This window comes from Tenebrio molitor, chromosome 8, assembly GCF_963966145.1.
Source record: "Tenebrio molitor chromosome 8, icTenMoli1.1, whole genome shotgun sequence".
Lineage (NCBI taxonomy): Eukaryota > Metazoa > Arthropoda > Insecta > Coleoptera > Tenebrionidae > Tenebrio > Tenebrio molitor.
In genome coordinates, this window is record NC_091053.1 from 2,266,551 (window position 1) to 2,279,302 (window position 12,752).

Consider the following 12,752-nt stretch of genomic DNA (forward strand, 5'->3'; position numbering starts at 1 on the left):
AATAAAAATGCCTAACAAAAATGCTTTCTTTGTTTCGCGTCAGGAAAATTTGTGAATTTGTGAAAAACGTTTTATCGTTTGAGATCTTTTCGCTTTTTCCTCGAATGATATTTTTGCAAAAAAGCGTAACAAAAACGTGTGGGAAAAGAAAAACCAATTGATCCCACGTTGTGTTATCTTTTTTGTGGTGCGAAGGGCTATTAAATGAAACGAATGAACACGCTTCAGTTAAATTTTATTTAACAAGAAAAACCCACTTTGGGGAGTTTGGTACGAACAAAACTTATAAATATCTGAGTAAATTTAATAAATGATATTTGATGGGTTTCTGATTTTAAGGAACTTTGCCAATAAGTTGAAAATTCATGAATAAATAAATAAGTAAAGCAAACTTAATTTTGCGATGCGAAACATGTTATCCTATAATGACTTGACTTGCTTCCTTTGCTAAACTTACTCCTTGGGGAATATTCCTGTGAAGCAACCCGGTCCAGTCTGGAACAAGTTGGGACTTTATTTTTATTTGTGTCATTTGACGATGGCTTCTGTGCTCTATGTCGGGGTTCTCAGGAGTTTTCTGGCCGAGGCGCAACCGAGGCTTGAAATCAGGCGAAGACAAAGGCGCAAAGCAAAAGACATCTTACAAGTTTAGTTTGTATCTTCTACCTTATATTAACAGTTTTTTTTTTAATAGTATTTGTTATCAGCTTACCAACAAATCTAGAAATTTACTATTTGCAATACAATTACTGATTTAGATAATTTATGGGGATAAGACAATTATCGGTGTTGTCGGTTTCGTTGCTAACTTATTAAACAGACCAACAGATGGCGCCACGGTCAGCGTCCGAAAAAGAGTTACTTTTCGTCCGCTCCTGAGTACGTAAAATTACCGTTTTCATTAAATCTTCTTACTTCACCAAAGTTACGATAAAAAGGTCGAGAAAAATTCTTCCAATCTTTGCTGACTGCATTCGATGTTTAATTATTTCAGTCAAAGAGCAGATAGATTCTACAAATAATTTTCTGCATTTTACCTCTCACAAACATCCCTTTCGACGAAATCAATACTATACATTTTTTTTTATAAACAAACAAGCAGGTCAAAGTCCGATGTCCTTTCAACTGGAATATCCCTGCCTCGCGGCACAGATAGTAAGAATTTGTTCCACTGTACTGTCCTTGCTAACCACTCCCCTCATTTTAACCCTTATGTCGTGGACAATTAGTTCGCCCTGTTCGTTCACCAAACCACCCTTTTTTAGCAAAAAGCCAGCTCGTTCAACTTGGGATCACCCACCGTAATTGCGACTCTCCTGGCACCCCAAAACAATCCTTCTGCATTTAACTCTTCATTGTTTCACTGGAGCAAGCAAGTTCTTGAATGCAATCAACAATAAATTGCTTACTTGAGCTGTAACCCACCACAACGTCGTGATTTTTACTGTCGCACCAAATCTAAAGTCACGACTGAATTAGAAAGTGCAAGAATCTTGTGCACAATCGAATTGTCACAATTAGGGGTCAAAGGTTGAAAAATAATACAGTTTTTGACCTTCAAGATATGTAGAAGACTGGGACACTTTGGTAAATATTGTTACAACTACAAATTAGTAAACAAATCGTGTGATGTCAATTTATTTGTCATACAATTTGCTCTTTGGCCTATTCTCATAAAAACATGTCATTGATTTGAACGCAGTCTCTTGAGGGGTCTCTTGCTTTACGGTGCATTTCCTGATGTACCTTTCCAGTGCGGCTTCATCACTGATTACTTCTCGAAATTTTCTTCTAATGTTGTGGAACAGAAAATTACCCGATTCGTCCACAAAACCAATCGATTTCATTGTGCACAAGATGTATTCCTTCATAATGGGGTCGTCCACGAACACGTCATCGGAGAACTTTTTCTCCAGATCTTCGGAGATCCCAGTTTGGGTTCGACAGTCAGATCCAAGACACTGCAACTTTTTTTCTACAATCTGAAGACAAACCTTTCAACATACCTGGACCACAGCTGCTGCTAACACAGAAACGCACAAAAACTTCATCGTTGTGTTGTTGCTTTGAAGCAACTAACAAGAAAGATGTTTTAAAAATGTTTTTATTAGTGCTAGAGGTCAAACGGTCAATCAGGATTTATCGTTTATCGCAAAATTATTTGCTAATAACTATGCAATCACAATGGAGAACACTTTGAATACATAATATGTACTTGGGGCAACAGTTCAAGAGTTCAACAGTTCGACCATCTCTATCAGTTTATTTGCCTTGAGAGCTAAATATTACAAATTTATCAAATGTTTATTTCATTATTATTATATAACTCTTCAACATTTCTTTCATCCTTTTCTCTTCCGATACCAACAAGCCACCATCTCATACGCCGTCACCTGTGGCGTCTCCCTCGTTACGACACATTTATCGACAAGCTCCTTCGGTTCGTCCTCGCTGCGACTCACTTGCTTCACTTTCCTCCTGATAGCGTCAATCTGCAAATCTCCATGTTCGTTCATAAAACCGATCTTCTTTAAAACACAAAACACGTATTCTCTCAGTTTTGGGTCATCCACAGTTTCGCGATTTCGCAGCTTCGCGATCGATCCTTGTGAGACTCCTGTTGCAATTTTGCATTCTGCGCTCTGGATTTTTATCTGTCTCTTGTCCTCATCTGTCGTGACCTGGAGCAATTACGTAAAGAAATCAGACAACGGCAACTATGAAACTAATTACCTGACCGGCAGTCGCTGCCAGAAGCACAATTAACAAACAGAGATTCTTCATTGTGGAATTGCCGTCGTTGCTGCTCTTGCTGTTCGGTGGCAATTGCTCCTCTACTGCATTGGAAATTATCTTCGGCGTGTTTGGGCACCGATGCAAGAATCAATATTAACTAAGTCAATTTTGTAGTCTTGTGGATAAGATAAATGAAAAGCGACGTTTGTTCAGGTGGTTCAACTTTAATTTATTTCTTGCGGGATGTCTTGGGAACAAAACGGTAGAATATGTGAAGAAATAAGTTGAGAAAAAAACAGAAACGGAAATGACGATAGAAGAATAAGGGAAAAATAAAGTTTGAATGCGAAGAAGGAGATTTATAAAACAAGCATAAGAAGCCCAAGAGAAAATTACAAAATAGCAAAATCTTTCTGTGAAATGGAGATTTTTGAACAAAATTACATGATCGGATGATACGAGTATATTTTGTGTGAAATTTTATTTTCTAACAATTTTTCTCTCCAGTAGTTCACTTCAAATTTCCTGTGGTATGTCGTATAATGAAGCTTCATCTGGCTAAGGTGAAAAATATTTTTTGTCCATTTTGCTGCTTTTGTATTATTTATTAGATTCTCTCAAGGATCAAAAAATAAATACTGAGTGATTTTCTTCAAATTTATTGTTCAAAAAGTGTGTCAAGGTTTACATCGCTGAAAGTCTTAAAGCGATCACATTACGACTTGTTATCGCGAGTGCACCTAAGGAAGTTGGATGAAGACTCCTGAGGAGTGGCCTTCTTGACTGCACATTTGGCAACCAAGGCATCGATCTTCTCTGGATGCTCAGCGACTTCCTTCAATTTCGTCTTCATGTGCTCCACTTGGAATTCACCACTAGCGTCGATGAATCCGGACTTCTTCAAGATGCAGAAAGCCTGCTCTTTCAGTTTGGGGTCATCCACTTCTTCACCGTTGCGAACCTTAGTGAGGGTTTCTTCCGAGATTCCAGTCTCGGCCTTGCAGGCGTCGCTGTACTCCTGCAGCCTCTCACTACGTGTGTTGGCCTGGACAGCATCACAATAGAAAATACGAAAAAATCGTTTACACAGTGTACTTACGGGGTTGGCGGCGACCAAAGCAATGAGGGCAAGACAGAGGAGAAGCTTCATCTTCGGATTTGATATTTCTCGGTTAGTTGAAGAAACTGTGAGATGTGGAGCGATTTTGATCGCTTTTATAAGCGGTACTTATCCCGATTCACGTGGAAAAATGAAATATTTTAATGATTCCCGGAATGTGAGATAAGAAAACTTGGCAGTATCAGATGACTAAACAAAAATTGTTGTAAACGATGATATTGAAGCTCGTTAAGATTTTGTCGCTCAAAGTTGTTATATAATATAACATCTACAATGCATATGTTTGCATTTGACCTTAACAAACAACTTTAATTTAATAATGTCACCGCTCTGACACTGTTTTCTTTCATTTTTCTCGAAGTGTCTCACTCCGGATAAGTACATATTTAAGAAATGTGTAAGAAATAGATGATGTGTACGAAGAGATACACATACCGCAGCTACCAAAGAAACAATGTAATTGATAAGAATTGGACAATGTAGCACCGACAGCAAATATTTTTGCTGAAAGTTGGATCTGATTTTTTTCTTTCGGCACTGTCAATATGTTAAAAGACAAGAGCATTTATTTATCAGGAGAAAAACCTAGAGAGATTCCGAAATAGATTTTTATGTGTTAATTACCAAACACAATCACAACAAATAAGATTATCAAATTTGATTTTGTATAATTTTTTGGGGGTTTAAGATAATTAAATTTGACAAATAATCTAATGTACAAATCATAATTTCGACGTGAAAGACGTTAGAAAGCGGTAATAATTGTGCATTTTAAAACTTCACAATGTAGGCGTTGAAGACTCGATTGTGAACGCACAATACGGATAAAGGATCACTGATCAGCTAGCTGTTAAATCTTATGGTTTTACAGGAGTGGTGCATTCTCAATCGACTCTCCAACGGCAACATTGAAAATGAAAACCTGGGCTGAGTAACCATTGAAAAAACTAAACCATTTGGAACAGTGTAAAACCATTTGGAACAGTGTAAAGTTTGAATTTCCCGCCGTTTGACACGAATGACATTTGTTTATGTTTCATTGACACATAATCGAACACGTTTGTTTTTAGCAAGGGGTCCTCTAAGTGCTTATTCACGATGGACATAAGCTTGACATAAGGCATAAGAAATTTCTGATACATGCAGTGGATATACTATTAATTTTTTCTCCCTACCGGTTAGAAATGTAGGCTGTGGATACCTCATTTGAGGTGAGAAAATTCAACTTTCTCGCTAAGGTAAGAAAGTTAATCATGAAATGTTTATGGTAAAACTGTACCAAAATACAAATGTCAAAAGTGTCAAAAGTGAAATAAGTTATTGATAAATGAAAGCCAATTCAATGAAGTAAGTTGGTAGGTCAATCATATAATCTGGAAAATAAACAGATAAGCTAGGTAGGTAGATTACTTTACCCTGTTTATATCAAATTTTCGAACAAACCTCAAATCTTCAAATGCGATGACAAGTTAATTAAACAAATAACACAGCCTATATTCAATTCTCAAAATTTTCGTTTTAATCACGAATATAACCATCTTTTTTGACTTTTTCAACAAAGTTGTGCCGGTAGGGAAAAAAATTGTATTCAAACCTTGTTAAGAAAGTGTCCTTGCAGACCTTAGGCACTTACAAACCTCGTCTACGACTCGGTTTATAATCTTTGCCTGCGGTCTGCAAGAAACCACTTTCTTACCTTGATTTGAAATATACTATTACGTAACTTATGAGAAGTGACCTCAGTAAACATTATTGTTGTGTCTAAAAAGGCATGACGAATCATATTCGAGTTATTTGGGCACATAAATTATTTTCCAATTGCCCAAATTTACAAATTATTCTTAGGTATCTCTTATGTATTTCTTATGTCTCATGTCCATTGTGAATAAGCACTTAGATAATTGCTTTGGGAATAGGAATCGTTATTATGCTATTTTTAATGTAAAACTTTGCAAAGACAAAAAAAAACAGAAATATTTATTGCTCATAAATTTTAGGTTAGCTGTCAGCTCAAATTACAACTATGTACTGTCAATTCACGCTTTAAAAAACCAAAACAATTAACGGTTTCCAACGCCTTCCCAGGCCAGCATTTCATTTGAACGCCCGATACCGACCTGAACCCTATAGAAATCTTCGGGAGTATGACTTTCAAAAAGAAATTATTTAACTTTTTTTATTTGCACTATGCAAACATTCGAAACTTCAAAATGCAGGACATTTCGAATACATAATATGTACTTGGGGCAACAGATCAAAAGTTCAGCAGTTCAACCGTCTCTATAAGTTTAGTTGCCTTGAGCGTTAAATAACACAAATTTATCAAATGTTTATTTAATAATTTTTATAAAACTCTTCAACATTTCTTTCATCCTTTTCTCTTCCGATACCAACAAGCCACCATCTCGTACGCCGTCACCTGTGGCGTCTCCCTCGTTACGACACATTTATCGACAAGTTCCTTCGCTTCCTCCTCGCTGCGACTCACTTGCTTCACTTTACTCCTGATGGTGTCAATCTGCAAATCTCCATGTTCGTTCATGAAACTGGTCTTCTTTAAAACACAAAACACGTATTCTCTCAGTTTTGGGTCATCCACAGTTTCGCGACTTCGCAGCTTCGCGATCGATCCTTGTGACACTCCTGTTGCAATTTTGCATTCGGCGCTCTGGATTTTTATCTGTCTCTTGTCCTCATCTGTCGTGGCCTGGAGCGATTACGTAAAGAAATCAGACAACAGCAACCATGAAACTAATTACCTGACCGGCAGCCGCTGCCAGAATCACAATTAACAAACAGAGATTCTTCATTATGGTCGTTGCTGCTCTTGCTGGCAATTGCTCGTCTACTGCATTGGAAATTATCTTCAGCGTATTTGGGCACCGATGCAAGAATCAATATTAACTAAGTCAATTTTGTAGTCTTGTGGATTAGATAAATGAAAGGCGACGTTTATTCAGGTGGTTCAAACTTAATTAATTTCTTGCGGGATGTCTCGGGAACGAAACGGTAGAATATGTGAAGAAATAAGTTGAGGAAAAAAACTGAAACGGAAATGACGATAGAAGAATAAGGGAGAAATAAAGTTTGAATGTGAAGAAGGAGAATTATAAAACAAGCATAAGAAGCCCAAGAGAAAATTACGAAATAGCAAAATCTTTCTGTGAAATGGAGATTTTTGGAACAAAATTACATCATCGGATGATATATTTTGTTTGAAATTTTGTTTTTTAACAATTTTTCTCCCCAGTCGTTCACTTCAAATGTCTTGTGGTATGTCGTATAATGAAGCTTTCATCTGGCTAAGGTGAAAAATATTTTTTGTCCATTTTGTTGCTTTTGTATAATTTCTTAGATTCTCTCAAGGATCAAATACTGAGTGATTTTCTTCAATTTTATTGTTCAAAAAGTGTGTCAAGGCTTACATCGCTGTAAGTCTTAGAGCGACCACATTACGACCTGTTATCGCGAGTGCACCTAAGGAAGTTGTCTGAAGACTCCTGAGGAGTGGCCTTCTTGACTGCACATTTGGCAACCAAGGCATCAATCTTCTCTGGATGCTCAGAGACTTCCTTCAATTTCGTCTTCATGGTCTCCACTTGGAATTCACCACTAGCGTCGATGAATCCGGACTTCTTCAGGATGCAGAAAGCGTGCTCTTTCAGTTTGGGATCGTCCACTTCTTCACCGTTGCGAGCCTTGTTGAGGGACTCGTCGGACACTCCAGACTCGGCTTTGCAGGCGTCGCTGTACTGCCTCACCTTGTCACGACCTGTGTCGGCCTGGACAGCATCACAATAGAAAATACGAAAGAATCGTTTACAGAGTACTTACGTAAGTCGCGGCGACCAAAGCAACGAGGACAAGACAGAGGAGGAGCTTCATCTTCGGATTTGATGTTTCTCGGTTAGTTGAAAAAACTGTGAGATGTGGAGCGATTTTGATCGCTTTTATAAGCGGTAATTATCGCGGTTCACGTGGAAAAATGAAATATTTTAATGATTCCCAGAATGTGAGATAAGAAAAATTTCGCAGTGTCAGACGACTAAGCTCGTTAAGATTTTGTCGGTCAGAGTTGTTATATAATATATAACATCTACAATGCATATGATCGCATTTGACCTTAACAAACAATTTTAATTTAATAATGTCACCGCTCTGACACTGCTTTCTTTAATTTTTCTCGAAGTGTCTCACTCTGGATAAGTACAAATTTAAGAAATGTGGAAGAAATAGATGATGTGGACGAGGAGATACACATACCGCAGCTACCAAAGAAGCAAGTTAAATGTAATTGATAAGAATTGGACAATGTAGCATGGACAGCAAATATTTTTGCTGAAAGTTGGATCTGAATATTTTTCTCTGGGCACTGTCCGATACTTAGGCCACATCTCTTGTCCGACCTGAACCCTATCGAAATCTTCGGGAGTATGACTTTCACTTAACTATGAATGCATTCGAAAACTTCACAATGCAGGACACTTCGAATACATAATATGTACTTGGGGCCACAGTTCAAGAGTTCAACAGTTCAACCATCTCTATCAGTTTATTTGCCTTGAGCGCTAAACATTACATCGTTATCAAATGTTCCTTTATTAATTATATCTCTTCAAAATTTACTCCATCCTTTTCTCTTCCGATACCAACAAGCCACCATCTCGTACGCCGTCACCTGTGGCGTCTCCTTCTTTACGACACATTTATCGACAAGCTCCTTCGCTTCGTCCTCGCTGCGACTCGATTGCTTCACTTTACTCCTGATGGTGTCAATCTGCAAATCTCCATGTTCGTTCATGAAACTGATCTTCTTTAAAACACAAAACACGTATTCTCTCAGTTTTGGGTCATCCACAGTTTCGCGACTTCGCAGCTTCGCGATCGATCCTTGTGACACTCCTGTTGCAATTTTGCATTCTGCGCTCTGGATTTTTATCTGTCTCTTGTCCTCATCTGTCGTGGCCTGGAGCGATTACATAAAGAAATCAGACAACAGCAACCATGAAACTAATTACCTGACCGGCAGTCGCTGCCAGAAGCACAATTAACAAACAGAGATTCTTCATTGTGGAATTGCCGTCGTTGCTGCTCTTGCTTTTCGGTGGTAATTGCTCCTCTACTGCATTGGAAATTATCTTCGGCGTGTTTGGGCACCGATGCAAGAATCAATATTAACTAAGTCAATTTTGTAGTCTTGTGGATTAGATAAATGAAAGACGACGTTTGTTCAGGTGGTTCAACATTAATTAATTTCTTGCGTGATGTATTGGGAACGAAACGGTAGAATATATGAAAGAATAAGATAACAAAAAAACAGAAACGGGAACGACGATAGAATAATAAGAGAAAAATAAAGTTTGAATGCGAAGGAGAAGGTTTCTAAAACAAGCATAAGAAGCCCAAAAGAAAATTACAAAATAGCAAAATCTTTCTGTGAAATTTTGTTTGAAATTTTATTTTCTAACAATTTCTCTCTCCAGTTCAAATTTCCTGGCCAAGGTGAAAAATATTTTTTGTCCATTTTAGTGCTTTTGTATTATTTCTTAGATTCTCTCAAGGATGAAAAAATTAATACTGGGTGATTTTGTTTAAATTTATTATTCAAAAAGTGTGTCAAGGCTTACACCGCTGTAAGTCTTAGAGCGACCACATTACGACCTGTTATCGCGAGTGCATTTAAGGAAGTTTTTTGAAGACTCCTGAGGAGTGGCCTTCTTGACTGCACATTTGGCAACCAAGGCATCGACCTTCTCTGGATGCTCAGAGACTTCCTTCAATTTCGTTTTGATGTGCTCCACTTGGAATTCACCACTAGCGTCGATGAATCCGGACTTCTTCAGGATGCAGAAAGCCTGTTCTTTCACTTTGGGGTCGTCCACTTCTTCACCGTTGCGAACCTTGGTGAGGGTTTCTTCCGAGATTCCAGTCTCGGCCTTGCAGGCGTCGCTGTATTCCCTCACCTTGTCACGACCTGTGTCGGCCTGGACAGCATCACAATAGAAAATACGATAGAATCGTTCACAGAGTACTTACGTAGGTCGCACCGACCAAAGCAACGAGAGCAAGACAAAGGAGGAATTTCATCTTCGGATCTGATGTTTCTCGGTTAGTTGAAGAAACTGTGAGATGTGGAGTTGTTTTGATTGCTTTTATAAGCGGTAATTATCGCGGTTCACGTGGAAAAATGAAATATTTTATTGATTCCCAGAATGTGAGATAAGAAAAATTTCGCAGTATCAGACCGACTAAACACAAAATTGTTGTAAACGATGAGATTGAAGCTTCTTAAGATTTTGTCGGTCAGAGTTGTTATATAATATGTAACATCTGCAATACATATGTTCGGATTTGACCTTAACAAACAAGTTTAATTTAATAATGTCACTGATAAAACATATCAGCTGCTGCAGCAAATGTTTGTCAACAATACGAACCACCAAAACTTTGTATATTATTTAAATATTGGATTAATTAACAGCGGTCAAAACAAACAAAATTGTATTAAATTTCTTTAAAGACATTTAATTTTATACAATTTATTCAATGAACATAAACTTTATTTATTAAGTTGCTCTTTATGAATCATCAGAGCGAATCTCCAAATGACACTTTGTAGAGCAAGAATAGCTTGTAACAGAACCAATAATTAAAAAGAGTTTCCTAGCACCACTCCTAGTCAAATCATACAACAGTAGATATTTTTGTAATCCATGTTGGTAAAATTGTTGTCAGAATTTTTTGAGAACAAAAAAATTTTTGGGGAACTTCAGAATACACATTTGGGCAAGTAGGAATTTTGTTGCACCATTATTAATGAAATGATTTCTTTTTAGTCTGTATTATGAGCCTAAACTGGGCTTTAATTTCGTTCTATAAAGTAATGTTATGCTATAGGAAGGTACTATGAGGGATTGCATTGGTTCATCCCCAAGTTTATTACATGACGGCAACGAGGGCCATAATTCCACGAGAAATTAAAATGCGCTTTTGTATATAATACGCTATTTTTTTAACCACCCAATTAATATATTTATTTAACCCTAAAATAAATTTATGTAAAAGGGCACAGCAAAATAGGACACCCTAGATTTTCCATCTCGGTCACCTTGACCACCATATTCAATTAATTTAATGAATTGCTAGTTATGCGATGACAATTAAACATTAATGCTTCCTTTAAAATTTTATTAATTACATATTTTATTCCTCATCATTTCATTTTTCGCGTTTACAATATTCGCTGCGGTCCTACTCATTTAAAAAAAATATTGTTCGAAAGAAATCTCTCTCAATCGACTCTCCAACGCCAACTTTGAAAACAAATTTAAATGAACGAATGATATCATGCGTTCAAATAAAAACCTGTGCTGAGTAGTCAATTTTGTAGTCTTGTGGATAAAGCAACGTTTGTTCAGGTGGTTCAACTTTAATTAATTTCTTGAGGGGGTGTATTGGGAACGCAAGGGATTATGTATTCATTTCCAGAAGCTAAGAGAACAAAAATTTCGCAATGACAAAACAAGATTTATTGTAAACGATGAGATTCAAGTTTGTTAAGATGTTTTCGGTCGGGGTTGTTATAATAATATCTGCAATAATTATGTGTCCAGGGGAATTTAACAAATTTAAATCAAAAATGTCACTGATAAAACCTATCAGCTGCTGCCAACAATATAAACCAGTAAAGCTTCCAAATATATTTTTGTGTATTAATTAACAGTGGTCAAAACACATAAGATTGTATTATATTTCTTTGGAAACAAATAATTTTGTACAATTCGGGTTTCAGAAAATCAATTTTGACAAATAAGCAGGTTGAAAATTTCTTCGTGATAATATCTTTAAACGCTGCAAGCATTCGGGGCACTTTTCCAGATTCCGCAATATTATCGGAAATTTTTGTATTATAAAACAAAAATGTTTATGTAATTATGTTATAATATAATTTATTTATTTGGTCTTTAAATTTGTCATGTTACACAATACTGTTACGTAATCTCTGTACACAATGGAATTATCACCATTGGGGGTGAAAGATAGAATAATAATACAGTCTATAACCTTCAAGATATCTCGAAGACTGGGACACAGCAAATAATTGGTAAATATTGTTACAACAAATACTAAACAAATTGTATGATGTCAATTTATTTGTGATAAAATTTGCTCTTTGGCCTATTCTTATAAAAACATGTAATTGTTTTGAACGCAGTCTCTTGAGGGGTCTCTTGCTTTACGGTGCACTTCCTGATGTAACTTTCCAGTGTGTCTTCATCACTGATTACTTGTCGGAATTTGTTTCTAATATTGTCGACCAGAAAATCACCCGATTCGTCGACCATATCAATCAACTTCATCATACACAAGGTGTACTCCTTCACAGTGGGGTCGTCCACGTACACGTCATTCGAGAACTTTTTGACCAGATCTTCTGAGATCCCAGAATGGGTTCGACAGTCAGATCCAAGACACTGCAATTTTTTTTCTACGATCTGAAGACAAACCTTTCAACGTACCTGGATCACAGCTGCTGCCAATACAGAAACGCACAAGAACTTCATCGTTGTGTTGTTGCTTTGGAGCAATTAACAATAAAGATGTTTTTAGTGGTGCTAGAGGTCAAACGGTCAATCAGGATTTATCGTTTATCGAAAAATTAATGTTGCGGCGTGACGAAGGTTTGAAGTGGCCACCGTTCTTGTCAGACCCAAGCCCTGTAGAAATCTTTGGGAGTATGACTTTCAAAAATATATAATTTTAATTTTTTTTTATTTGCTAATAACTATGCAATCACAATGGAGAACCCCTGGAATACATAATACGTACTTGGGGCAATAGTTCAAGAGTTCAACAGTTCAACCATCTCTATCAGTTTATTTGCCTTGAGTGCTAA

At 37.0% G+C, this 12,752-nt stretch overlaps 5 protein-coding genes across 8 annotated transcripts in view; 1 reads left to right on the forward strand and 4 right to left on the reverse strand.

The window, feature by feature from the left end:
• Positions 1 to 12,752, forward strand: part of LOC138136649 (GTPase-activating Rap/Ran-GAP domain-like protein 3) — a 119,042-nt gene that overhangs the window by 25,583 nt on the left and 80,707 nt on the right. The window lies entirely within an intron of this gene.
• On the reverse strand, positions 1,629 to 3,161 carry LOC138136445 (uncharacterized). The gene is made up of 4 exons (XM_069055639.1): positions 2,734 to 3,161; positions 2,346 to 2,681; positions 2,007 to 2,075; positions 1,629 to 1,961 (listed from the first exon to the last, which is right to left on the reverse strand). Exons 1-4 carry the CDS (start codon positions 2,782 to 2,784, stop codon positions 1,638 to 1,640), a joined length of 780 nt encoding a protein of 259 aa, XP_068911740.1. The 5' UTR covers positions 2,785 to 3,161; the 3' UTR covers positions 1,629 to 1,637.
• On the reverse strand, positions 3,380 to 3,990 carry LOC138136436 (B1 protein-like). The gene is made up of 2 exons (XM_069055634.1): positions 3,836 to 3,990; positions 3,380 to 3,781 (listed from the first exon to the last, which is right to left on the reverse strand). Exons 1-2 carry the CDS (start codon positions 3,884 to 3,886, stop codon positions 3,452 to 3,454), a joined length of 381 nt encoding a protein of 126 aa, XP_068911735.1. The 5' UTR covers positions 3,887 to 3,990; the 3' UTR covers positions 3,380 to 3,451.
• Positions 7,160 to 7,847, reverse strand: LOC138136435 (B1 protein-like). The gene is made up of 2 exons (XM_069055631.1): positions 7,691 to 7,847; positions 7,160 to 7,638 (listed from the first exon to the last, which is right to left on the reverse strand). The coding sequence occupies exons 1-2, from the start codon at positions 7,739 to 7,741 to the stop codon at positions 7,309 to 7,311; spliced, it is 381 nt and encodes a 126-aa protein (XP_068911732.1). The 5' UTR covers positions 7,742 to 7,847; the 3' UTR covers positions 7,160 to 7,308.
• Positions 9,439 to 10,052, reverse strand: LOC138136433 (B1 protein-like). Its single transcript, XM_069055629.1, has 2 exons — positions 9,893 to 10,052; positions 9,439 to 9,840 (listed from the first exon to the last, which is right to left on the reverse strand). The coding sequence occupies exons 1-2, from the start codon at positions 9,941 to 9,943 to the stop codon at positions 9,511 to 9,513; spliced, it is 381 nt and encodes a 126-aa protein (XP_068911730.1). The 5' UTR covers positions 9,944 to 10,052; the 3' UTR covers positions 9,439 to 9,510.

What these genes read in the sequence shown, in the direction of transcription:
- LOC138136445 (XM_069055639.1), bottom strand. Translation starts at nt 2,784, where the DNA reads ATGAAGAATCTCTGTTTGTTAATTGTGCTTCTGGCAGCGACTGCCGGT. An exon ending in GGTATCGGAAGAGAAAAGGA is followed by an intron (nt 2,076 to 2,345) that starts TGAAAGAAATGT and finishes CTTTCTTGTTAG; the next exon opens with TTGCTTCAAAGCAACAACAC. An exon ending in TAGCAGCAGCTGTGGTCCAG is followed by an intron (nt 1,962 to 2,006) that starts GTATGTTGAAAG and finishes AAAAAGTTGCAG; the next exon opens with TGTCTTGGATCTGACTGTCG.
- LOC138136436 (XM_069055634.1), bottom strand. Translation starts at nt 3,886, where the DNA reads ATGAAGCTTCTCCTCTGTCTTGCCCTCATTGCTTTGGTCGCCGCCAAC. An exon ending in CTTTGGTCGCCGCCAACCCC is followed by an intron (nt 3,782 to 3,835) that starts GTAAGTACACTG and finishes GATGCTGTCCAG; the next exon opens with GCCAACACACGTAGTGAGAG.
- LOC138136435 (XM_069055631.1), bottom strand. Translation starts at nt 7,741, where the DNA reads ATGAAGCTCCTCCTCTGTCTTGTCCTCGTTGCTTTGGTCGCCGCGACT. An exon ending in CTTTGGTCGCCGCGACTTAC is followed by an intron (nt 7,639 to 7,690) that starts GTAAGTACTCTG and finishes GATGCTGTCCAG; the next exon opens with GCCGACACAGGTCGTGACAA.
- LOC138136433 (XM_069055629.1), bottom strand. Translation starts at nt 9,943, where the DNA reads ATGAAATTCCTCCTTTGTCTTGCTCTCGTTGCTTTGGTCGGTGCGACC. An exon ending in CTTTGGTCGGTGCGACCTAC is followed by an intron (nt 9,841 to 9,892) that starts GTAAGTACTCTG and finishes GATGCTGTCCAG; the next exon opens with GCCGACACAGGTCGTGACAA.